General features: G+C 38.5%; 1 protein-coding gene across 2 annotated transcripts in view; it reads left to right on the plus strand.

Annotated features, from left to right (window-relative positions):
* CPQ (carboxypeptidase Q) overlaps nucleotides 1-27,936 on the plus strand; it is a 356,091-nt gene that overhangs the window by 204,086 nt on the left and 124,069 nt on the right. For both annotated transcript variants that reach the window (XM_054708777.1, XM_054708776.1), the window contains exon 5: nucleotides 11,937-12,048. In XM_054708777.1, the coding sequence (XP_054564752.1) occupies nucleotides 11,937-12,048 (112 nt within the window). The remainder of the gene's footprint in view (nucleotides 1-11,936; nucleotides 12,049-27,936) is intronic.

A 27,936-nucleotide genomic window follows, 5' to 3' on the forward strand; every position in this document is an offset into this window, starting at 1 on the left:
CCCTTTCTTTACCTAACAGATGTTCCTCTTGTTTCCGCTTGAACACTGCCAGTGTTTGGCAGCTTACTCCTCTGAGGAACACTGTTCCCTTGCTGGACCTACCAGATTTATTTTCCACTGAGCTGAAAGCTACCTGCACACACCCTCCTGCACTGGCCTGGTTATACCCAGAGGAGACATTTATTCCTCTTGTATAGGAAGCATCTAGCCCTGTGGAGCCCTGAACTTCTCCAGGGTAAACATAGCACTTGCTCTTCAGACAGTGCTATTTCCAGACACTGTAAAACCCCGACAGCTCTTCTATGACCAGTCTGTTTTCCAAAAGGTCTCCTTAGGTATCTGGATGAAAAAACAAACAAAAAAAAAAAAAACAGAAGGAAAAAAGTGTTCGATGAATTAAATTGGGAGTATTACTTCTCATAATCAGAATCCCACATTTTTATCGACAAACCCTAACATTTTATTAACTTTGTCTGTAGCTGAAACATGCTGTTAGTTCAATATTCTTAGGCCCACCTGAGTTTTCTGCTGGTCCCCAGATGAACTGCTATCCACCTACCACCTCAACGTGCAGTGTGCGCCTTCGTACTTATTCCTGCTGAATTATCTTGTTGGTTATAAGCTATTACTTCTGCTTCGGAACATTTTAGAAACTTGATTATTTGGTCCAACATATTAATGATTCATATTTTTATCATCTTAAAATTCATAAGCATGTCTCCAAAGTAATGGAAATGTTGAACAAGATTGAACCAGGGCTGAAAGCATGTGCTAACATTCAGAATTTAGTGAGAAATATAATTTAGTGAGAGTTGTACTTTGAGGCTTGTATTTCTTTTAATCTGTTGCTCTAATTCGATAGCCTGTTAAATAGACTCTTTGGGCTAATAAATACAAGTTAAATTAGTAAACACTTGTTTATTTTTTTTGTGCATTTTTGTTTCTTCAGAATATACACTATGAGAAAATAGTCTTCCTGTTCCCTCCCTTTCCTCTCTGTTCCTTCATTCCTTTTTCTTTCTTTCTTTTCCTTCCTTCCCCGCCCGCCCCCCATGTGTATTCAAAACATACGGCTACAACCAACATTTCACTGATCAGAACATAATCTCATGACAAGTCAAAATACTTGAGGGAACATGGATGACCTCATGAATGCTGACAGGAAAAAACTGAAGCCCAGCCCTAGCCGGTTTGGCTCAGTGCATAGAGCGTCGGCTGCGGACTAAAGGGTCCCAGGTTTGATTCTGGTCAAGGGCACATGTCCAGGTTGCGGGCTTGATCCCCTGTGTGGGGCATGCAGGAGGCAGCCGATCAGTGATTCTCTGTCATCATTGATGTTTCTCTCTCCCTTCCTCTCTGAAATCAATAAAAATATATTATTTTAAAAAACCTGAAGTCCACAATGTCACAATATCCATTGATAGAGAAAGTGAGTGGTTTTTTTCCATGATGTTCTTTTAATTAATTTCATGTAGAAAGAGGAAAGCTAATCCATTCTCTTTTGTGGTCTCTGTTAATGTCCTGAAAATCTCTTTATATATTCATTATGTTCTTTTTTTTTTTTTTTTTTTTTAGTTTTTCAATTACAGTTTGCATTCAATATTATCTTGAATGAGTTTCAGGTGTAGAGCATAGTGGTTAGACAATCATATGCTTTACAAAGTGGTCCCCCAGATGTTTCAAGTACCCACCTGGCACCATACATACTTATTACAGTAATACTGACTGTGTTCCCTGTGCTGCACTTGACATCCCTGTGACTGTTCTGTAACTACCAATTTGTGCTTCTTAATCCCTTTGCCTTTTTCACCCAGCCCCCCATCTACCCTCCCCTCTGGCAACATCAGTCTGTTGTTCTCTGTATCTATAAGTCAGTTTCTATTTTGTTTATTAACTTATTCTGTTCTTTAGAGTCCATATGTAAGTGAAATCATATGATATTTGTCTTTCTCTGACTGATTTGTTTCACTTGGCATAGTACGCTCTACACCTATCTATGCTGTTGCAAATGGTAAGATTTCATTCCTTTATTTTTTATGGCTGAGAATTATATTTTTGTTTTTAACAGTAATTCCTCATGGACTCTCAATCTCTAGGGCCGATTTTTATTTCATTTTGTCCAGCAGATAAGTTTTCTGTCCTGTACAAAGCATGATCATGCTTCAAGGTTGCTTTGGACTTAGAAAATAGAATAACTTTCAGATTATTGTTTTCGAGTTGTGATGCATAAATCTCATAAGGTTTAGTAGCTTTTTGCTATTAGTAGCTTTTGATTCTTTTTTTTTAAATATATTTTATTGGTTTCTTACAGAGAGGAAAGGAGAGGGATAGAAAGTTAGAAACATCGATGAGAGAGAAACATTGATTCAGCTGCCTCTTGCACACTCCCTACTGGGGATGTATCCGCAACCAAGGTACATGCCCTTGACTGGAATCGAACCTGGGACCCTTCAGTCCACAGGCCAACGCTCTATCCACTGAGCCAAACTGGTTAGGGCAGTAGCTTTTGATTCTTGTGAGAATATAATTGTCACTTTTCTTCATGCATATATTATTTGTGAATATTGAAGATAAGCTTCAATTTAATATATTTTCAATGGAAAGGAAAATATATTTTGGGTATATATACATAACATACCCTTTCCTTGGCTCTCATAGCATTTGTATTAAGTACAATAGTAGTTAAGACGTCTATTCTGGCCTTTTAAATTTCTACGACATGTAAATTCCAGTTAAAAAATAAGACAGGATTTGGGTTTGTGGGCAAAATAGTACAGATGCAAAAAAATGTTCAATATTTGCTTTATCCCCTTCCTAAAATAAACATCAATGGGAATTTGGCTTTTTCCTAGTCTGAACACAGAGATTAATAGCTGAAATGAACTGGCTGGTAGTGTATGATGTCAGATAGGAAGAGAGGATTAAAGACCAGGAAGTGATGTGATTGGGCAGCAAGCCTGCTGTTGTGCAGACATGGCCTTTCAGAGTAAGCTTGGCTTCTTGACACTGTCTTGAAGCTAGAAATTGCATTATTGAAAAGTCCCCTATTAGGGTTGTCAGTAATATCATTTGACTGTCTTCTTTTTTATTGTTTATAGAGAGGAATTGAGAGAGAGAGAGAGAGAGACAGACAGACAGACAGAGAGAGAGAGAGAGACATTGATTGGTTGCCTCTCCTATATGTCCCATCTGGGGTTGGAACCCTTGACCTAGGTATGTGCCCTGACCAGGAATCAAACCCATGACCTTCCAGTGCATGGGATGATGACACTCCAACCAAGTGAGCCACACCAGCCAGGGCACAAATTTTTTTCTATTAAGGAAAAACTATACGGTAGTAAATTCATATACTAATTCACACTAATTTGGCTTTTAAAAATGGGAATTGATGGTAAAAGAGGAATTGGTGTATAGCTTCCCAGGGACTGTGCTTTTCAAAGTGACTTGAAATAGGTGAGCCCTGGCCTGTTGCTTAGTTTTTATCTGCTAGTACAGTGGTCGGCAAACTCATTAGTCAACAGAGCCAAATATCAACAGTACAATGATTGAAATTTTTTTTGAGAGACAAATTTTTTAAATTTAAACTTCTTCTAACGCCACTTCTTCAAAATAGACTTGCCCAGGCCGTGGTATTTTGTGGAAGAGCCACACTCAAGGGGCCAAAGAGCCGCATGTGGCTCGCGAGCCGCAGTTTGCCGACCACGGTGCTAGTACATCAAGCAGGGTCGAGAACTGGAGGCTGCAGAAGAATATAAAACCAGAGGCTTTCAGCTGATCTTGCTGACTTCTATAGAGCACACTCAGCACATCACAGAAGGTTAATTGCGAATATTTTCACAATCAATAGACAAACAAGCATCAAAAACACTACTCTAAGCTGCATAGGCTTCTGGGATTTTAAAAACCAGTAGGAGTCAAGAAGAATCCTTTAGCTTGTAAACCTAAATGTCAAAAATAAAATCTTGTATAAATTAAACCATGAAAGAGTCTGTATAATATCAAATGCTGCTGCTGCTTTTTTTTTTTTTTTTAATGCTACACACCATCCCTGAAACATAGGGGTGAGTGAATGGTTGTCAAAAAAGAGAAGTTATAGCTGTGCACTGTACCATCCTTGAATTTAACCATGGGAAAGATGATCATTATTGAGCTAGAAGTTAGCTAAGCTTTTCATCTCCCTTTCTTCCCTGGAGGAAGTTAAAATGCAATGTTGTAACTCAATTCTCTGCTCCTCCCAACCTTTCAAGTGAGACAGCTTGTCCTGTGGTTGCTTAGGCCAAAGGAGAAGTAATTCAGAAGCATGATTCTTTCATTTAAAAGACTATCATCTCCAGTTGCAACCAGTCATGACGCCTGGATGAAATCCAAACAACTCCATTTAATCAGAATGATTTCCTTCCATAGGCATTCTCTGCTTGTACCACTACCCACAAATCAATGTTCAATAAATTTCAGCCATTTCTTCCAAAGACACTGCAATCATATTTTATAAATCCACCTATGTGTTGGTTTCTTTGAGCCACAGATAAATTAGACCCTTCTTGTTTTATCCTAAGATAGCTGTCTAGTCATGTACTCAGAGACTTCAACCAGAAACAGTCATGGTCTTCCTTTTATGAAGCCAGGCACAAGTAAGAGGGGACAGTCTGGATGAAAAGGCTCCTTTTAGGAGCAGCTGTGGTGATGTGTGAGCACTGGGACAGATGGCCCATTTTCTTGTGAAAGAAGTCTACGTCCCATAAGCTGTCAACATCCAACAGCTTCCCTAAACAAAGCTTGAAGATCGGAATCCAGTCAAGAGGAGCTCAGATGTTTGCTGTGTTGTGTCTGAGCCCTGTGTGTCAGGGGCCTAGCTTTATTCTGTAGACCACCTAGTCTGTTCATTGGAGAGGACAGTATTTGTTCAAACATAGTCCCTTTTGTCTGTGCTGGGCAATAGCACAATACATTCAGCAAATGCCCTCTGAAATCTTAGATTGTTGTCTTCGACAGGGATTACAAAAACATGGATTTCTTGAAAAGTGTCTCCCCACCTGTGTTTGGATGTGGAAAGATCTTGGCAGCCAGGGTATCTAGGAGATGCTCAGAGAAAAGTCTTTTATGGTCATGGAGACTTTTCAAAGGACAAGTTCTTCCTTTAAAGTGGTTAGAAATAGGAAAAGAATTCTTGAAAACAGCCACGGAATATTGGACTAGATGTAACCTTGAAAGATTTTATTTATCCCTTCTATGTTAGCTTTCCATCTAAGACCAAAGACTGTAGTCTATTTTAGAAACCCTCCAAGGAAAGGAATTTCCCATAACCTTTCCCCTGTTAGCACTCTTTTAACTTCTACAAAGGCCTCCATTAGAAAAGTCTTGATCATCTATATATTTCTAATGCTCATTGCTGCAGCTCAGAGCTGGCTCCTTTGCTTTCTCGTCTGCTGTTCCTATCCTCCACAGAGGGCCTATCATTGCTGAGGCCCGTTATTACATCACTTCTTGGCTTCTTCTCTAAGGCTAAATAATGAAAGATTTTCCCTCCTCTTTTTGTAGGTCATATTTTTTAACTCTTAATTATGTTTGTTGTTGAAAATTTGATTGGGGATTTCCTGTGTCTGGAAATGCCTTGAACTTTGTAGCCCAAACACTCATCCCGTTACCTCTTAAAGTACACCACATAAAATGAGACTAAGAGAATGAAGAAGCTGCAAAGGAAACAAAACATCACAAAAGCCAAATATAAAACCATCGGATAGTTATCTTTCTGGTTCATTATTAAGCAAGACATTTATAAAATAAAACATGTTTGAAAGTTGAATGGGCATCTCATTTATTGAGGATTTATCAACAAGTACTTGCTCAGGTTTAGATAAATACCTATAAAACCCACAATTTAAAATGCATAATGTTAAAGCTAGGCATGCCAAGAACATAAGTATGACCCCAAAATATATATATATAAGTTTAAATTATATATATATTTATATATGTAACTTCTAATTACCAGGGGCTTTTGGAAATCATAGCAATATCTTTCAGTATGCTGCTAAATACAATTATTTCAGATTTTACAATTAGATTTTATCTCTGGGTGGTTTTAGGGAGGATACGATCTTTTTCAGGTTTTGGTAACAAGATTATTGTAAGTAAATGTAAACACATCCCATATTTTTTCCTTTGCAACAGTTGATATAGGATGAGGTAAATATGACCTTTCATGTTTGTACTGGCTTATAAAACTATCTGAGCCTCATGCTTTCAAAGGCAGGTCTTTAATAACCCCTGGTATTGTTTAACATAGCACTTAAGCAGAAGACTTTATTTGCATGTATATAAAATCTAAAGAACAGTAATAAAAGGATCACACATGTTCTCACCACTTAGTGTCAGAGCTAGAACACTACCGGTGTCCAAGAAGCGCGCTGCGTCCTTCTCTCTGTCCATCTCCTCCTTTCTGCCCCAGCCCTATCTGATGTCAGCACAACCCTAATTTTGGATAACCATCACTTTGCTTTTCCTCATGATTCTACTATCTTTGCATGCATCGCCAAAGATTGTGTTACTTAGTTCAACTGAATTTCGAAATTTATATTAGGGAATAATTCTCTTTTCTTTCTTTTGTGATTTTCTTTTTTTTGTTTTTTCTCCCATATGTTTGTTTGGACATTCATTTATATTGATTTATGTAGCTGTAGGTCATTTTCACTACTTTAGAATAATTCATTGTATGACTATCCCACAATATATTTCCCCATTCTACTGTCTATGGACATTTGGGTTAGTTCTAGTTTGAGGCCTTATGATCGCTTCCATATGACCATTTTGGTACAAAACAAAAGTTTCAGAATTCCTCTAATATACGCGCCTACGGTGGGATCGTTGGATTCTGAGATGCACATGTGCGCAATGGTTTTCCTAAATGATTGCACCATTTTTTCCTGCTCCTACCAGCAGTGGATGCGAATGCCTGATGCTCAGCATCCTTGGCAGGACTTCATATTATCAGATTTAAAGCTTTTTACCAGTTAGTCTTCCTTTCATTAAATTGTATGAGTTCTTTATATATTTTTTAAGTTAATTCCTATTTAGATGTATCATTGGCAAATACGTTCTCCCATACAGTGGGATCCCTTTTGAATTTGTTGATGGTTTCTTTTGCTGTGCAGAAGTTTTTTATTTTTATGTAGTCCTATTTATTTTCTCCTGTGCTTCCCTTACCCTAGGAAATGTATCAACAAACATCACTACCAGAGATGGCTGAGATTATGCTGCCTATGTTTTCTTCTAGGATTTCTGTGGTTTCACAGCTTACACTTAAGTCTTGATATGTGTTCATTAGGTTACCACCCACACATACTCACCCTGACCAGGTTGGGGCATGGAACCTGCAACCCATGTACATGCCCTTGAATGGAAATTGAACCCATAACCCTTCGGTGCACAGGGCCTATGCTCTAACCACTTAGCAACACTGACCAGGGCTTATTCATCTTTTCATCAGACAATCTTTGTGGACTCTGTGTCACTGTAAGCACTCATAACAAAGAAGTGAGGGCCTTGTCTGTCTTCCCTTGATTTAGTCTGTCTTCCCTCAGACCCACAGCTGGCCGGGAGGCAGCTGTGTGCCACTGCTGGTCTGACTTTTAGTCCTAGCAGCTTCCATCCAGTGCTTTTCTGCCCTACTGCTACGTTCTGTCCCTCCTCCCAAGACTGAGTCTTTGATAGACACCGTGTGTCTCACAAATTACAACTCTCCACTTCAGAGCAGCTAGGCTCCCTCTGCCATGCTAGTTTTGTTGTGGCTGCTATTGCTGATGCTGTTGTTTTGATAGTCTTTCCTGCATTTGGAAGAGATGGTGGTGAAAAGGAAGTTGGAGGGTGGGGGGTGGGTCATTGTTCTGTCTGCCTCAGGGGCCGCACAGAGGTAGGTAGAAGAGTGGATACCTCACTTCTCTGTGGTTCTGGTGGGGTTATTGCTGTAGGGGCTCTATATCTACATCTGGCAACAGAGGCAGTGAAGGAACTATACATTTTCCCATCTTTTTGTCAGGTGGTTCTTTCTTGTGAACTTGAGTTTACTATATCTCTGGGCATAGTGTTGTTTTTTGGTTGCTTAAATCAGATGCAAATATATTATAATTAATGTTCGTATCTGCTTGGCCCTGACATAAGGCATGGTGAGTTGGTATGTTTTACTGGGTTAACCTTGTGAGGTTGCATGAAGGCATGCTAGCCAGGCACCATGCTGAATGTGACCTCTTGCACTACAGTTTTCTAAGAGAATGTAGGAGCTGCTCTTATGGTTACAAAAATTCAAGCTCAGGCCTGGCTGGCCTAGCTCAGTAGTTGAGCGTCAACCTATGAACCAGGAGGTCACGGCTGGATTCCTGGTCAAGCTGTATGCCTAGGTTGTGGGCTCGATCCCCAGTGTAGGGCATGCAGAAGGCAGCCATTCAATGATTCTCTCTCATCATTGATGTTACTCTCTCTCCCCCCTTCCCTTCCTCTCTGAAATCAATTTAAAAAAATAGAAAAGAAAAAATCAAGTTCATTAAAAATTCTCCTGAATTAGAAGTAGTTTTCCCTCATTACTGTTTTTAAATCAATTAATATTAAAATTATTCCTACTATCTCATGGTAGCCCCCAATTTTTTCTGATTTCAAAAATTATATTAAAACAAGCTCTTATAATCCAAACTAGAGGCCCGATGCATGAAATTCGTGCAAGAGTAGGCCTTCCTTCCCCCGGCTGCCAGCACCGGCTTCCCTCTGGCACCTGGGACCTGGGCTTCCCTTGCAGCCCTGGCTTCATCTGGAAGGTCGTCCAGAAGGACATCTGGTCTAATTAGCATATTACAATTTTATTATTATAGATAGTTTGTGATCATTCTTATATAACACTGTGCCAAAGACCTTCTCCTATAGGATATCGTTGAATTTCCTATAATTCAAAACCATTTCCCCTGTATTTTAATTATTAACGTAAGTAGTAATTCTGGATTGGAGAATGGAGGCATTTCCGAAAACACATAGAAATATGATTTGAAAACAACCTCAGTTATTCTGAAGGCAATCTGGAGGATAACATAGAGCTGCCTTGATTTAGTTACTCATACGTGTTATCTGAGAAAAAGTTTATTAAAACACATTTTGACACTATTTATCCAGTGGAGCTTTAACTTCATTGGGAAAATGGTTCTGAGAGTGGTGAGAATGTTGACTAATGTTCATTCCACATGGGATTACACCACTTTCTGAATCAGAGTTTCCTGCTATTGCAATATATTTTTTCATTTTTTCCTGAGAAACAATCCATTTGGGTTCATTACATGGCCACTTGTTAGTCTGGGGCATTGTACTTGTTTGTGACTACGATGAAGTCATAGTGGGCTGGGTCTGTCTGTGGACACAGCGTCAACGGGAGAGCGTGCAGCTGCTCGGAGAAGCAGGCAGTGCAACCGGCCACCCGGATATTTCCACCCAAAATCCTGCTCTCCCAAAGTCATGGGTTTTTCATTAATCATCAAGATGTGTTTACCTTTGATTGACTCATTACATGCTGTACACAGACATCACTCTGTTGAACTTATTCTTTTTTTTTTGGAACTTTTTATTGATGCGTAATAGTCTAAGAGAAAGGACAAAGATCCTCAGTGTATAACAGGATGAACTGCTACAAACTGAGCACACCTGTGAGCCGGTACCCAGACCAGGAGCCAGAACGTGACCAGCACCTCAGCAGCTCTCCTTGGGCCCCTTCCTGGCACTCACCCTCCTCACCTTGGGATACCGCTCTCCTGTGTTGCTTGTTTTTATATTTCATACAAATGGAATTATACATGATGCATTGTTCTGTTTGGCTTCTTTCATGCTTCATTACATTTATGAGATTCAGGTGCATTTATCATGTATTGTGTTTGTTCATTCTTACTGCTGTGCAATGTTGCATTGATCAATGCAACATCATTCATTCATTCTGCTGTTAACAGGCCTCTAAATAGTTTCCCTCTGGGAAGGAGATGAGCGCTATTATGAATATTCTATAGACATCCTAGTCCATCTCTTTTGGTGAAAGTATATATACACACATACGTTTCTGTTGGACTTACAGACAGGAGTTGCATTGCTGGGCCATAGGGTGTGCAGATGTTCAGATTTAGTAGATAAGCCAGTTTTTCAGAGTGGTTGTAAGTACTTATACTCACACCAGCGAGGTATGAGAGTTCCAGTTGCTCTCCCTCCTCACCAGTACTTGGCATTTTCTGTCTTTTTCTTTTTAGCCATTATGGTGGATATATATTGAATGGGGTTTAATTTAAAATTCTTTGATAATAATGAACCTGAGCACCTTGTCATGTGATTATTAATAATTTGTATGTTTATGTTTATGAACTGTCTGTTCCAGTATTTTGTCCATTTTTCTATCGGTTAACTTTCTTTTTGTTACTGTTTCACAGGAATTCTATATCATCTGAGTATGGGTTCTTTGTTGCATCTATGTATTGGAAATACTTTCTCCTCTTCTTTGGCTTGCCTTTTCACTCTTTCGGAACTTTTTATTGATGCGTAATAGTCTAAGAGAAAAGACAAAGGGGGTCTTTCGATAAACAAGTATTCCTAATATTTTAAAAGTCCCAATTTATTATGTTTTCTTTTATGGTTTGTTCTTTGTCCAGTTTAAGAAATAGTTTCCTACTTCAAGTTGACAAAGCAGTTCTATGCTTTCCTCTAACACCTTTATTTAGATTTATAATTCACATGACTTTATATCCATATATTGTATGATATAGAGATCAAAATGTTACCAACCCTTCCATGTTGGGGACCCAAAACAACGTCCTTCTGTCCATTGCCATTCACGCCAGTAGAATGAGACTGAGGTCGATAAAGTGGAGCAGAAACTTGATTCTTTGATCAAGGCATGGAGAAGGGGGAGCTTACGCTCTAACAGCATCTTCTCCCTGACTGGGAAGGAGCCTCTGTATGTGCAGGCTGTGGTGTGGAGTGATTCCATTCCTTTAGGCATGCGTAGTTATTTTCCTGTTGCCCTCGGCTCTTTCACACCTGATTCTTTTTGTGCACGATGCCCCCATCGGCATCTTGGTCTTTGCACTCGGCCCTCTTCATTTTGCCCTCGGGAATCCTTCTTAGTTCCTGTAAGCAAACACAGCTCCTGACACTGGGCAGGTATTGAGAAACATTAGGGTATTTTGGATGACAGCCCAGTGACAAAGATGCTTTCTCACTGGATGTCCTAACCCAACATCAGTTTACTTACTTTTAAGTACAATGTGTCCACAAAGTGTAGTTCCATTGAATTTATTTTTCCTGAAGAGAATTACTAATGATTCTCAGAAAAAAAAAAACTTAAACCTAATAAAGATTTAAAACATAACATAATGTATAGATTATTTCACACTAATGTAAATTGAAATGTTTCTTAAACGTTTTCCTGTTAATTAGAATTTAGTTTGTACCTTTAGCAATTTATTCAACACTAAAGTGACTGACAATGCACAAAGCACAATCATTTAAAAAAATAAATTATTGTTTTTACTTTTTCATTTGTACTCAGTTCAACACATGTTTATCCTGTATCTGTGAGAGTTTGGGATGGTTGGAAACATGAAGTTTTGAGCTCCATTTTTACGTCATATAATAAAATTGTCACACATATGTCAGTCATAAGACATTTTTCTTAGTATTCAAAATTATATTAGCAAAGAGAGGTATAAGGTGAGAACTTGTATTACTTTTAGGACGAGCTTACACCCTTTTGTGTAAGGCCTCTGTACTAAGTCTTCCACTAGCAATGACGCAGATCTTCTAAGGCATTAAACATGGAAAGAATATAAAAGTTTCATTTCTGTATTTGGAATGCCTCTGAATCTTCCTCTTTTATGTCATTTCTGCTTAATCTTACTTGTTTTTCTTTTTATTATTTGTTCTAGGTTGTCCTGGTCAGTGGACATCTGGACAGCTGGGACGTTGGGCAGGGTGCCATGGATGATGGTGGTGGAGCCTTTATATCATGGGAAGCACTCTCACTTATTCAAGATCTTGGTAAATATTTAGAAAGTTGTTAACCAAAGTGTGAGGGTCTCTGTGGTGACAAGTTTAACTCAACACACAAAATAGTCAACAGATTAGTTACTGTAGATTCTCCTGAGGTTTATATGCTTTTTGTTAGTTGACTCCAAGAAAAGAACTAATTTGTCCCCTTAGAAAATAATTTTTTTTTTAATTCAAGTGTTTGCCAGACAACCAAAGTATCCAATATGATCAGCCACTGGGGGAAATGAACAAGAAAATGAAACCCTAGCAACTGCAACCACATCAGCTAGAGACTATGTAAGGATACTGTGATGAAATGCAAAGAAAAGTCACCAGCTCCCTCTGCTTCCTTTTCCTTGTTCATCTCTTTTTAAAATTGCATTTATTTTATTTCTATCTCCCCACCCCCGTCTCCTTTGGCAACTATCAGCTTGTTCTCTATAGCTACGTTTCTGTTTCTCTTTTGGTTTTGTTCTTGTTGTTGTTGTTGTTGTTGTTTTTAGTATTCCACAAATAATATTGTATTTGTCTTTCGTTGCCTGACTTGTTTCATGTGGCATAATAGACTCTAGGTCCAGCCATGCTTGTTGTTGCAAATAACAAAAGTTAATTATTTTTTATGGCTGAGTAATATTCGTGTGTGTGTGTGTGTGTGTGTGTGTGTGTGTGTGTGTGTGTGTGTGTATGTGTACCACATTTTCTTTATTCATCTATTGATGGACATCTATGTTGCTTCCATACCTTGGCTACCACTAGGGCTGTAGTGAACACGTAGGAGTGCCTATATCTTTTGTATTAGCATTATTGTTTTCTTTGGATAAATACCCAAAAGCAAAATTGTTGGGTCATATGGCAACTATATTTTTATTTTTTAGAATTCTCCATACTGTTTTCCATAGTGGCTGCATCTATTTGCAATCCCACAGGAAATTATCAGGCTGTTAAGGATAGCTTTGCTACCGTTCTCCCTTTTCTCTACATTATTACCAGCACTTGTTATTTGTTGATTTATTGATGATAGCCATCCTAACAGGTGCGATGTGATCTCTCCTTGTGGATTTAATTTGCTTTTCCCTGGTGATTAATAATGTTGGCCATCTTTTCATATATCTGTTGGCCATCTCTATGTCCTGTTAGGAGAAATGTCTATTTACTGTTCTTTGCCCATTTTTAAATTGGATTTTTTTTTGGGGGGGGTGTTAGTTACATAAGTTCTTATATATCTTGTATATTAACCCTTATGGGATGTATCACTTAGAATATCTTCTCCCATGCAGTAGGTTGTCTTTTTGTTTTGTTGATGATTTCCTTTGCTGTGCAAAAACTTTTTAGTTTGATATAGTCCCATTTGTTTATTTTTTCTTTTGTGCCTTTACTCAAGGAGACATATCCAAAAATATATTTCTAAGAACCTTCTCAAAGAGTTTACTGCCTATGTTTTCTTCTAGGAGTTTTATGGTTTCCAGTCTTACATTTAATCTTTATTTTGAGTTTATTTCTGTACATAGTGTAAGAAAGTGGTCTGGTTTTATAATTTTAATTGTATCTGTCCAGTTTTCTTAATAGCACCCTTTGAAGAGACTGTCTTTACCCATTGTATATCTTTGCTTCCTTTGCTGTAGATTAATTGACCTATAAATAAGGATTTATTAATAGGCTCTCTATTCTAAACATTGATCTATATATATATTTTTATGCTAGTACTATACTATTTTGATTATTGTGACTTTGGAGTATAGTATATGTAACTTTGTAGTGTCAAGTAGGTAACTTTGTGGTATCAAGAATATTTGCCTGTGATTTTATTTTTTCATAATGTCTTTGTTTGGTTTTGGTATCAGGGTAATGTTTGGCTTCATAAAATGAATCTGGAAGCATTCCTTCCACTTTAACTTTTTTAATTCCTTGTTCATTTCAAGGAAATTATCAGGCTGTTAGTTTTCTTTGTATGATAGAAGTCAAAGAAAGAAATGTTGGGCTGAATGAATGATTCCTTTAGCCATAATTAGGAATCCAGGTTTAAATATTGAACCTTCCAGGTAAACCTAAACATGGAAGAGATGAGCAGACATAAAAATGAATGGCTAATGGTGAAAGCATTTTATTTTTATGACCTTTTTTTTTCTTTGTGTACTGGTCCAAAAGGTGGATTTTGAATGAGGTTAGAAATAATAAAGTAGTCTGAAATGAGAGTTCTGTGTCTGAATTAAATGCCTTATTAGCAGAATGTTTCCTATTACAACAGTGGAGAAATTTCAGTTTCAGATGTAGTAAAGATCACTTTTGTTGTAGGCTTTCCATTGCTTACTTAAGTATTTATGTGTTTAAATTTATTCTTTTTATCCAGCCTTTAATGAACCCCTCCAGCCCTGTAAATTGACCCATTAAATAATAGTTTATCTTAACAGAAGTCTTGCTTGAGGCAAATTTTTGGTATATCATTTTGATTTATGTTTTTTTGTGTGTATTTTAAAAATGGAGAAATGGAAAGATTGCTATTCATTTATTTTTACTTCTAAAATAGACCAGTATTTCCCAACCTTGGCATTACTGACATTTGGGGCCAGATGATTTTGTTGTGAGGTATGTTCTGTGTGTTGTAGGATGTTTAGAGGTATCCCTGGCTTTTACCTACTAAATGCTCATGGCACCATCTCCCCCCAAATTGTGACAACCAAAAATGTCTCCAGACATTGCCAAATGTCATCTGGTGGGTTGGAGGTGAGGGAGGCATAAAATTTCCCCAAATAAAATAAACTAATAAAGAAATCTCTAGGAGACCTAATACAGGGTCATGTTTTTGGAAAGGAATCTACTGGAAGCCTTATATTGTATATACACTTTTAACATCATCACCCTACTGAGAACCTACTATGTGAACGCATTTTGTAAAATCTGGGCATACAGAGAGATATAAAGCATATCCTCTGTCCTTTTCTTTAATTTAAATTTTATTTTTCAATTACAGGTTACATTCAATATTATTTTGAGTTGAAGATGTACACATGTAACTACACACATAATTACAAATATAGACATCATTTCAAAGTCTGCTTATAGAATTGGGTAAGTTTTGAGAAAGATAAAGTCCAGCAAATGAAACTGGAAAACACACAGTCCTTCAGAGAAGACTCTGTGTGTGAATTCTTTCCTCCTCTGCCTTCCCTTAAAAATTATTCCCTTGGCTGTTTGTTCTCTCTGCCCTAAACTTCATTCCGGAATGAAGCAGGTCCTAGAGATGAGACAGTGAGATATCATACATCTCCCTCCTTAGAAGTAATAGATAATTACTTTGGAAGTTAATTTTATTTCAGTGTGTTCAGCCAGCTTGATTGGAATCAGAATGGTAGAGTGCAAAGAGAACCGGACCAATTTGAACTGAATTTTAGGTCACTGTGCCACAAACTATTTAGCCTTGGCCAGGTCATTTGAATCCTCTGGGCTTCATTTTCTTCATCTCTATTCAACTATAAGCTTTTAGGGTATTTTATCTGCTTTCGATGGGAATAAAAATCATGTCTTCTCTAGGCTTTGGATTCTACTTCTTTAGTACTCAGCATAGGACTCTGGATCACCGCTAATTGAGTTGGATTCACTTGCATGGATAAATATCACACCAGGCAAAGGTGACGTATCTTTTCCAGCTTTGAAAGTACTCTGACTTCAGTAGCTTTTGATGGCTAGTAATCATTCCTTTAATTCAGGGCTTAACTGTCTTACATATTTCTGAAACACCTCTGTACACGTGTGAATAAAACTCTAAAATAGAGACTACCATTTCTTTTGAGTAAGTGTTAAGAGGCAGAATGCATGGTATACTGTTTAAAAAGCATACTGTGTGGGTTCAAATCCCAGCTCTGCAACTTAACTACCTTTGTGGCCTTAAGCAAGTTACTTTGCCTTTCTATGCCTCAATTTTCTCATCTCTGAAATAGGATATTAATAGTTCCTACCTCATAGGGTTGCTTTGAAAATTAACTAATCTGTTTACGTAATGTACTTAGACCAGTACCTTACCCAACCCAAGTAACATTAAATGTTAATTTTTATTACTTAGTAAGCATGACTCCATCAGTAGCATGTTTTTATGCAAGGGAGGATGATAAATTTTGTAGCCTCATTCCCATCAGTGATTACTTTGCCTCCTAACTTAACATGTTAGTTATACTGATGTAACTCTAGAGCCAGCTGCTGTGGTATCCCTAAATATCCTTTCTCTTTACTCTTTAAGTTGCCATCTCTTGTACGATGGAAATCTTGTGACTCCTTTACTTTTTTTCCCCCTTTATTAAGGTATTACAAATGTGTCCTTATACCCCCCAATGTCCCCAACCACCCCACAATCCTGCCCTCACCCTCACCCCCTGTTGTTTGCGTCCATTGCTTATGCTTATATGCATGCGTACAAGTCCTTTGGTTGATCTCTTCCCCTAACCCCCATCCTCCCCTACCTTCCCTCTGAGGTTTGAGCATCTGATCGATGCTTCTCTGTCTCTGGATCTGTTTTTTCTCCTTTACTTTTATACGTTTTCATTCTAAATATTCAGGAGTCCAGATTTATCCTGGTCACTTCCTGCTTCCATTTCCACTCAGTACCTCACTTCCATGATTACCCACTGAGCCTTACTCTTTCATTTAAAAATTAAAATGAGTGTGGATTTCTATTTGTAGATCACCTATGTGTTTTAATATGAAGAACAAGGTTCAGCGTGTGCCACTTAAGTTCTAGATGACAGTTACTGATAAACTTGAATAAGAAATAGGACTTTAGGCTAGAGGCCAAGGCATGGGTTCATAATTATATTACTTAATTACATTGAGCCCAAGCTGTTTAATTGGTGAAATATGAAAGCTCTATGGCAAACTGTTTTTTCCAAGAAAATGAGACTCCTTTTGACTGCTGATACTTGGATGGCATGTCATACAGCATGCCTGCTGCAGTCTCTCAGTGGAGCTTGTTAATTTGAAGTGTTGGTGCGGTGGGGCTTTCTGATATTTAGGAATATTGTTCTACAATTCATCCTTCTTGTCTCTTCTCCGTTGTTGTCTTCTTTCACTATTCTTTTTTTTAATTTTTTTTTTTTTATTTCAGAGAGGAAGGGAGAGAGAGATCGAAACATCAGTGATGAGAGAGAATCATTGATTGGCTGCCTCCCACATGCCCCCCCACTGGGGATCGATCCCACAACCTGGGCATGTGTCCTGACCAGGAATCGAACTGTGACTTCCTGCTTCATAGGTCAGTGCTCAACCACTGCACCACGCTAGTCAGGCCATTCTCTGTTCTTACAGATTCACTCTTTTGCCCAAGCCATCAGCTATACCTCTATTTAATTAATCTAACAGGAGAGATATTTGTCCTTCACAAATATAATCAGTCATTCCTGAGTAACTGTCAACAGAAGGCTATTTGCTGTGAAATGCTATTGAATGCTTTTTTGTTTCTGTGGTTTACTGGACTTGAAACTGTTTGTGTGAAATGTCTCCCCTTGGAACGGTCTAGTGTCAGTGGACAAAACTAAAGGCCAAAGATGTTATGCTTCAAAATATCCATTTGGAATTCATAAAATGAACCATCATCCATCCCAAAATATTTCCAACTGTACTATTTTCTGTCAAGTTAGAATTTTGAGTTTTAAAACACATTAGAATGAGCAGCACTACCTGGTTGTTGAAATATGGGACACACATATTAAACATCGTTCTAGAGAAATTTGAACATGGGCATCCTGACGGTGATTATCAGAGAGCTTGAAAGCCCCTGTGTTAGAAAAATGTTTTATGTATATATCCCTTTACTCATTCACTCAACAAATACTTGTTGTGTGCTGACCGCTTGTCAATATGCCAGGTGCCTGTACCAGAGAGGAATGAGACATGGTCCTTGACGCCCTTAAAGTGGGAGAGACATTTAATTAAATTTTTTTTAATGAAAGTGTTATAAGTTCTTTAATTGAGTATATACAAATCACTTTGGGCACCTGGTGAAGGGAGGACCCAGCATGGCTTGACTGAGTAGGGCACCTTCATAAAGGTGCTATATGGAAGCAATATGGGAACAATGAAGAATTCCCGGTAGAGTTTAGAGCTTCTAGTCCTGCACATCATTGAAAATGAGGGAAAAGTTGTTGGCAGTAACAGTCTTGGAATTGGGGCGGGGGGGGGGGGGGTAATAGAATTTCAGGAGATGCTCACTTTTTACCTGCTATATTAATATAACATTGGATTTTTGTAAAATAAGCATGTGTTACTTTAATAATCAGAAGAAAACCCTCCCAAAAAATAGAAAGTAAGGAACAATTATTGTGTCGCCATTACCACAAGCACTCTGTTAACAGGGACAGCAGGGCAGAGGCAGGAAGTGGAAGAGTCACGCAGGAGTCACCAGGCCTCCCAGGCCCAGAGTACCCCAGGGAGCCCAGCCCAAAGCTTGGGTGAAGCCATTTCGAATACAGTGGGTTCTCTCTCAGAGGTGGAGATCCATGGAGAAAGAGGGTTGCCTTCTCCCAGGCCCTGGTCACACCTCCCTTGTAAAAGTCCCAGGAAGTCCAGTCCATAATAACTGAGCGAGAAAAATGAACAACTTCCAATGAAATGGGAACCTAAAAGGTGGAGCTAGAGCCCTAAAGCCAACTTGGGAGTAGCCTGCATCTAAAAAGGAGATCCCACTTGGAAAGGACCTCACCCTGGCTTAGGCCATAATGACTAAGGTCTAAAACTGACCTTTACTGACTGTTACTATGCTGTAGACATTGTGCTAAGGACTCCACTCTGTATAGGTTCTGCCTACTTCGGGGCAATAATGCCAAGCAGTAGATAGTCTTGTTATATCCGTTTTGCAGAAAAGGAAACTGGAGAAAGAAAACCTAAATACCCTGCCCAAGGTCACACAACCATTACATTAAAAAAAACTTAAATCCAGGCAGCCTGACTCCATACCCAATATTCTCATGTACCTTACAATGATGTTTTACTGGAACAGCATTCCCAGTCTGTTTCTAGTAGCACTCATTCTCAGGATATCAAGATGTGAATGCAGGGGGGAAAAAAAGTGGCCTGTAGTCAAGTAAGTTTGAGAAACTCCCTTTTAGTAACTTTTTTGTTCATCAGCAAGCATTAGTTGGGATAGTCTTCCATGGATGAAGTGTGCTCTGGGAGACACTCTCTGGGCATTGTTGGTGTTGGCAGACTGAAGAAGAATCCAAGAATACTTGCCCAACTATGCTTTGAGGACCTGAGTACAAAGGCTTTGTATTTGTTTTTATTCTAGATTTCCTAGGTTATTTTGGGGATCTTGCCAGAATATTGATGAGATAGGACCATGCAAAGATTCCTTTCTTGGCTTGGTAGAGATTACTCTTATATTTCCTCTTGAAGAGCACTTGGACCCACCCCAGGGGCAGTTCCGCCCAACAGCTAGCTTCTTATCCACACTGTCTGAGCCCATTTTATTAAAATGAATGTAATGTTATTGAAAACGTTTGACATATGCTAAGGGTTCTCTCTGCCAAGCTTTTCTATGGTCCTACATGAATCAGAATTTGGTATAACTTTTCTTTTCTAAAAGGAATTTTTATCTTAAAACATTCCACCAATTCTCCCGACACCAATTTTGCATGCTCTTCCTCCACGATTATTTTATGAACCCGGGAAGGGAGACTGACAGCCCTGGGAAAGGTAGTCTGGTAAGCGCTGTTTCTCAATACTTTCAAGCAGTCATGTGTCTGTTGTGGAACTGTCCGAGAAGTTAACTTGTTTTAAGTCTTAGAAAAAAAAAATACTAGCCTCAATATTACATTTAATTTTATAAATTTGAATTTTACTGTGTAGATGGTTGTTTGCTTTAAGTTTCTCTGAGCCCCTTTTGATCCTGACTTTTTAAACGTTAATTTTACTTATTATTTTTCAATTACAGTTGACGTTCAGTATTATTTCATATTAGTTTCAGGTATTTGGTGTAGCAGATAAAAATTTTTACAATTTACAAATTAATCCCCCCTGATAATTCTAGTACCCACCTGGCGCCACACATCGTCATTACAATTATTAATTATATTCCCTATGGTATACTTTACATCCACCAATCTGTACTTGCTAATCCCTTCACCTTTTTCATCCGGCTCCGCAACCCTCTTCCCATCTGGCAACCAGCAGTCTGTTCTCTGTATCTATGAGTCTGTTTCTGTTTAGTTTGTTAACTTATTTTGCTCTTTAAATTCTACATGTAAGTGAAATCATACAGTTTTTGTCTTTCTCTGTCTTAATTCTTTCACTTAGCATAATACCCTCTAGGTCTATCTGTGTTGCTGCAAATGGTACGATTTCATTCTTCTTACTGGTCAAGTAATATTCCACAAGGAAATCTCCTATTTCAGTAATAAATATTGAACACCCACTTCATGTCAGGCAAGTAAAATGGTAGGGTACAGGTCCTCCCATCAAGGATCAAAGTCAGGCAGCAATGGCTTCACATGGACAGAGACATTTGAGTTTGAGCTAAGTCTTGATTGAGTGGGAGGTGGAAGGAGAAAGAACAAAAGTAGAGCTTGTGAAAGTACATAGTTTGGATAGTGGAGTAAATTTTTGTAAGCCTAGAGCAATAGGTGATTGCAGAGAGGTGGGGAATGAGTCAAATGAAAGATGGGGATCAGTTTGTAAAGGGTATTGGATGCAAAACTGAACCAGGCAAAGGTTCCTTAATTGGCATGGCGCAATAGGCAGTGAGAGGCATTGAAGATTTTAAGCATAAAATTGGCATGATAGAACTTCTTTCTAAAATAAAGATAACTGGGTATGTTAACCTTTTAATCCGTAAAGAAGTGTGATGAATAGAATGGAGACACAGGAAAATGGAGTGGGGAGACCTCAGCTATATCGAGCCTGGAAAACTACAACTTTGGAGTTCTGGGAAAATTTTATTTGCTACGTGGTTGGCAAGCCAGCTTTCACCTCTCTATGTTAAACCAAGGAGGAAGTGATGGGGTTCCCGAGCATGCTGTGTTCTTCGCCTACACACTTCTCTACATTGCGCTCATGCTGCATTTGCAAAGCTGTGGTTTACCCAGCTTGGAATGAATTCTCTTCCAGTAAACTTGACTACAACAGAGGTCTGCAAACGAAGAAACAAGAAAATATACTTTATGGTTAACTGGATTTTAAAAATTCTGCTAGAAGATGAGGAAGGGCTTGGCTTAGTTCATTTTTAGGCCCTTTCAACTCTGTGAACATCTTCAAAATCAAGTGCTAGGAACAGAGTTTCTACTAGGTGTGTGATGGCAACAGCAGGCCATATAAAGTCATAAGAGAAGTTCACATTGTAAGACTGCTGATTTGTGCTCCTGCGAACACTCCCCTTGCACTGGGTAATCATCACTGAAGAGCGGATGCCCAGCTCATGTGCTTGCCTGACACCAACATCTCCAGACTGTACAATGTGACCCAGATCTCATGGATCTTTCAACTCTTGAAAACCTCCTCCCTTAACCCTTAAATATCTCAAAATCTGCAGGTAAATGAGAGGCAGTAAGGACAGCAGAGTAACAACATACTCTGTTGGACTATCTTGGACTCAAATTCTTCTGTGCTACTTAGTAGCTGTGTTATGTTTGACAGATGATTTAACCATTTAAATCTCAGTTTCCTCTTCTTTACAATGGGAATGGTTTATCTTGAATAGTTGATAGGATGATTTGAAATAATTTAGACAGTTTCTGTCATGCCCACCCCATCCCAATAAATTGTCAATAATAACAACCATTATTATTAGTATTAATTGCCAAAACAATGGGTAGGAATGTTCCAGCAGAGAATATACTCTCAGAATTGTCTTTATCTTTTGTATCTTCATGTCTGTATCCCATTGCACAGTTCAGCTTGGGCATGGCCATCCCCAAGGTAGAGAAGTTCTCATAATAAAAGAACAATAGATGGGGGAGCCAAATTCACAATCAGCCTAGTATACTCACCATCCATGAGTATATCTATGATTCTCTCCTCATTGCTATAGAAAAAAACACTTAACCCTTTGCACTCGCTTGCTTTTTTCTCGATTCCTTTATTCTACTCAGGATTTAATTTTTTAAATACCCCAGATTTTACAAAGCGCGGCAGTAGAATAAAAAACTGGAGTTTCTTTTCATACAAACTTATTTATTTGGATTTTTTTATATTTCAAATTATTGATACATTCAAAGAGTAATTTTGCATTCCTGCTACCGATGCTAATCGTGTCGAGTCACACTCGACATCCGAGTGCAAAAGGTTAATAGATGCTTCATAACTGTTGTGCAGAATTATAACACAGGACATGGGATGGATTTTTTTTTTCTTTTAAATGTTAGGGTACTTAAAATTTTTAAATTAAATTTATTGGGGTTGCATTGATTAATAATCCTATATAATAAAAGGCTAATATGCAAATCGACCGAACAGCAGAACGACCGGTCGCTATGATGCACACTGACCACCAGGGGGCAGACGCTCAATACAGGAGCTGCCCCCTGGTGGTCAGTGCACTCCCACAGGGGGAGCACCGCTCAGCCAGAAGCCCTGAGCTGGGCTCACGGCTGGCAAGTGCAGCGGCCTCTGCGGCAGTGCTAAGGGAGGCCCATAGGGAGCGGGCCTAAGCTGTCAGTCAGACACCCCCAAGGGCTTCCGGATTGCAAGAGGGCACAGGTCGGGCTGAGGGACCCCCCCCTTCCCGAGTGCACGAATTTTGTGCACCAGGCCTCTAGTATTATATAAGCTCCAAGTGTATGATTCTATAACACAATACTGTATATTGCATTTTGTGTTTTACCACCCAAAGTCAAGAGCTTCATTTTTTTCTGTTCACTCTGCTCTCTCTACCAATGTCCTTGACCTAGTAACACTGTATATACTAGTGGAAGAATTTATAACACTCCCAAAGAAGAAAAATAATAGTAAAAACAGGAAATAGCTGTCGAAGGCTTCATATTGTACTAGAAAGTAAATTGTTTGAAATATAGAAAAAAAGGGAGAGAAAACAAAGAATCAAATTTAGTGCTTACTGTTTGCAATTTGCCCTGCTGAGTGAATTCTCAAGTAATCTTTCCATTTTTTAAAATAGTCAAAACCCCACAATTTCTAGGCATTCTTAGAAGGTCCTCATGCATATCAACTGAAGACGACCTCTGGGGCTTTTATTACTGTTCTTTCTCTATAATAATGGTATTTTTTAAAAGGAATATATTTAAAATCTGATTGAAACTGTTGTGAGTTTTTGCTTTGATTAATGTGAATGGGAAAATATATGTCAGGAAATGTTTCAGAGGTTATATTTCTGTTCTCATCACCAGACCATATATCCATTTAGCCATCCATATTCACTTGTTTCAGGCAGCATGTTGGAACAAAGGGTATTTTATGAATTTCATTCTGGAATTATCCCTTTTCTGAAAGAGAGAAATATGAATTTATCTTTCATCGTTGAATAATTTTAGATGAAATCATTTGAATCTCATTATTGGGCACAAATGAGGAGAAAGAGGAATTTTTGAATGGATTGCCTTCCTGGAACTTGACTATATGTTGCTGCAAAAGAACAGTGGCTAAATTTATAAAGCAGAGATTTGTGATAAAAATGCCCAACATATACCAAAAGAACCATGTATCTTATATTTTCATTTAATATAATAAACCGACATTAATTGAACCATATATCAACAAACATTAATTCAACACCTGGGAGAAGGGAGGAGAGAACCAAAATTTATGGGTTATCTTACGACCTTTTTAAATCCTCAAAGCAGCCCGCTGAGGGCTGTCTATCTCGGGCAGGGGACTGGACCTATCTGTGTTTTAGCTCCTTATCAGTAAAATAAATGGCAGTGTGCTTGCAGGGCTGTTATATGCATCAAACACATATCTATCCGAGTTGCCAAGATGAAAAGTCCGTGGCACATGGTGCTGCTACCGGCAGTGTGCTCTCACTGACTCAGAATTCAAATGGAGCTCTTTGGTGAAGCGATTTCAGACACAGGGAGGCAAGGTGACCTGAGAGAGGTTATAGTAAGAAAAACATCACTAATGCCCTATGACATTTTATAACAGTAGCAACATTTTACTGATTACCCATGTATAAAGTTTTATTTGTTAGAAAACATAATTGACAGTAGCAGTGAATGCCCTTGCTTTAGGACTTAAATGAAGTAGGATCAACATGCGATTTCTCATCCAGCTCTTAGACTAATGTGAGGAGGGGGGTAGACACTTTCTGATTAAGGATGAAGTAACAGTGGCAGTTAGTTAGTCTAGAGCAGTGGTCAGCAAACTCATTAGTCAACAGAGCCAAATATAAACAGTACAATGATTGAAATTTCTTTTGAGAGCCAAAAACCGACTTCTGTGCATGGGCCATGAAGTTTCAATCACACTGTACGTGTGCGCCTGCACATGGTATTTTGTGGAAGAGCCACACTCAAGGGGCCAAAAGAGCCGCATGTGGCTCGCGAGCCGTAGTTTGCCCACCACTGGTCTAGAGCACTGTACCAAACTCTGAGCTAAGGGCTGGGGATGAGCTCTCATTGAGTCTAGAAGGTAGGAATTATTCTTATTCCTTTACCTGGTGCTACTTACAACTGACAAAAGTGGAAAAGCTCATTTCTTTATTGTTAATGTTTCTCTTTAGGTCTGTCTTTACCCTTTTATTTAAAACTGGGACATACTTAAGAAATAAAAATTGCCCTGGCCAGTTTGGTCAGTGGTTAGAGCGTTGGCCCCCACACCTAAGGGTCACGGGTTCATTTCCAGTCAAGGGCACATACCTCAGTTGCAGGCTCAATCCCCAGCCCAGTAGGGATGAGAACTGGAGGCAACCAATCAATGTCTCTCTCTCTCACATCTATGTTTCTCTCTCTCTTCGATGTTTCTCTCTCTCTCTCTCTCTGTCCCCCTCCTCTCTCCCCTCCATTCTCTCTCTCAAAAAAAAAATCAATGGAAAAATATTCTCAGGTGAGGATTGAAAACAAACAAAAGAAATAAAAAATTACCAATGCAATTGAAACCTATTTTTCACTTCACCTCTTCACAATTCACCCCTTTTTCCCTCTGCAGTTATAACCAGTGTTCTTATTATTTTAACATTATTCTGTGTCTATAATTCAAAAACTATCATAAAACTTTTGTGATTTTTGACTTATGCAAATGATATTTTCTTTTGTATTAGAGTTTATTCTGTATTACTTATTTTATCTTCTTGAAATGAAGGTTTAACCCATTAACTTTTAGTCTTTCCTATTTTTTAACATACCTTTAAGGCCACACATCTCTGTGAGCACTCAATTAGCTGCTTTCCACACGTTTGGAAAGAGTGCCTTAATGGCCATTTACTTAAATATATTAGAATTCTCATTATGATTTCTTCTTTGACTCTTTGATTATTACAGCTTTAAGTTTTCAAAAATATGGATTAGTATTGAATTATTGAGTTCCAATTTCATTGCATAGCGATTGCTAACCAGGGTTTATACCATACCACTCCTTTGGTATACACTGAGACTTCATTTTGGCTTATTACATGGTCAATGTTTTTCTTGAAAATATGTTCATCAGAGTAATCTTACTAATTGTTCAAAACTACTGTCTTATTACTAGTTTTTTATCTGCTTGATTCATCTGTTTTTGAGAGAAATATATCAAAATATCCCACTAGGATTGTGATTTTATATATTTCTTCTTGAATTTCTATAGGTTTAACTTTATAGTTTGAGGGTTTGTTGCTTTATATAGTTGAGCCTAAAGACTTTATTCTTCTTATTTTTAAGGTAGAACAAAGGCAGAACTTCATTTTTTATTTTTCAATTATAGTTCACATTCAGTATTATTTTGTATTGGTGTCAGGTGTACAGCATATTGGTTAGTCAAGCATGTGCTTTCCAAAGTGTTTCCCCGATGGTTCCAGTATCCACCTGGCACTATACATAGTTATTGCAGTATTATTGATTATATTTCCTACTAGAGGCCCAGTGCATGAAATTCGTGCACGGGTAGGTCCCTAGGTTTGGCCGGTGATCAGGGCTGATCAGGGCCTTTCTGCTGCCAGCCGGGGCCTTCCTTCATTCCACACTGCCCCCTAGTGGTCAGCGCACATCATAATGAGCAGTCAAGCTCCTGGTCAGTGAATCTCCGGAGGGGACAATTTGCATATTAGCCTTTTATTATATAGGACTAGAGGCCCAGTGCATGATTGAATCATGCACGTGTAGGGTCCCCTACACGCTTTCGCTTTTCGCGGTGGAGCTGGGTGCCTGTCTGCTGGTGCACCAGGCCTTTCAGAAGCCTCCGGCTCAGTGGAGGCTTCTGAAAGGCCTGGTGCCGGAGCAGACAGGCACCCAGCTCCCCCACTTTTGATGGTCTGCGGCCGCTGAGGGGGGCTACCCTGCTGTTGAGAGGTGCAGGGGCCAGGACTCCCACCCCCTGCGCCTCTCAACGGCCGCTGAGGGGGGCTGCCAAGGACACCTGACTACCCTGCCGTTGAGAGGCGCAGCTGGGTGTCCGCGGCAGGCCCCCTCAGCAGCCGCGGATCTGGCCGTTGAGAGGCGACAGCAGGGTAGCCCCCCTCAGTGGCAGCAGATCTGTGCCTCTCAATGGCCGGATAGGCCACCCCGAGTCCCGCCCCCCAGCCTCCCGCCGCCCAATCATGGGCAAAGCGGAGTGATGGTAATTTACATGTTACTCTACTATTAGATAGGATGGTGAACTTTACATCCCCATGACTATTTTGTAACTACAGATTTGTACTTCTTAATCCCTTCACCTTTTCCATCCATCCCCCAGCCCCTCTCCCATTGCCAACCATCAGTCTGTTCTCTGTATCTGAGTCTGTTCAATTTTGTTTGTTCATTTATTTTGTTCTTTAGATTCCACATATAAGTAAGATCATATGGTATTTGTCTTTCTCTAACTGACTTAATTCACCTAGCAAATGGAAAGATTTCATTTTTTTTATGACCAAGCAATATTCCATTGTATAAATGTACCACCATTTTTTATCCACTCATTATTTGAAGGGCACTTGAGTTGCTTCCATATTTTGGCTATTTTCCCTACAAGCTTATTTACCTTATATTAATATCATAGAATCAGTAATCTTTTGGTTACTTTTCTTTTTCTATTTCTTTACTTCTGGCTTACCTAGATTATTGCATTTTAGTTGATTCTGTTGTAAACAGCATATAGTTAGGTTTTTAAATATTCAGTCTCACAATACTAATAGGATCCTTTGTCCTATTTATCGTTATTATGATTACTTATATTTCAGTAATTTTCTAACTTTTTTCTATTTAAAGTTGCTATTTTTGTCTTTTTTCTCCTTTCCCCCCTTTCTATTAGATTCATTGGTATTTCTTTTACTATCTTCATATTTTTCCCTTTTCTATTTGGAAATGTATAGATTTCTTTCTATTATTTTAGTGGTTACTATTAAAATGTCACAGGTTTTAAATAACATAGCAATTATAAATTTCTCCAAAATACCTTCTGCCATTATATATATATTATATATTATTATATATATATATATAAAATATATTATTGACTTGGGTTTTAGTTATGCCTTATTTTTAAACCCTGGAATTTCTCATTATTTAGCTGTGGTTTTTTTGTTTGTTTTTTTTTTTGGCTTTGCCACATATTGGCTGTTACTTTTCAAGTTGTTTTTATGCTATACCTCAGTTTCCTCATATGTATAATGGGGATTATAATAATATCTACCTATAGGTTTATTATGGTAATTAAATGATCTAGTTCAGTTCTTGTCACATAATAACTGTTTTGTGAATTTTAGCTATTATTATTTACAACCACCACTTATTAGATAATCAACATGTTTATTGACATTTTATTAACTATTATTTCTTTCCTTTGGTCCAATTAACT

This window comes from Eptesicus fuscus, chromosome 19, assembly GCF_027574615.1.
Source record: "Eptesicus fuscus isolate TK198812 chromosome 19, DD_ASM_mEF_20220401, whole genome shotgun sequence".
Classification (NCBI taxonomy): domain Eukaryota; kingdom Metazoa; phylum Chordata; class Mammalia; order Chiroptera; family Vespertilionidae; genus Eptesicus; species Eptesicus fuscus.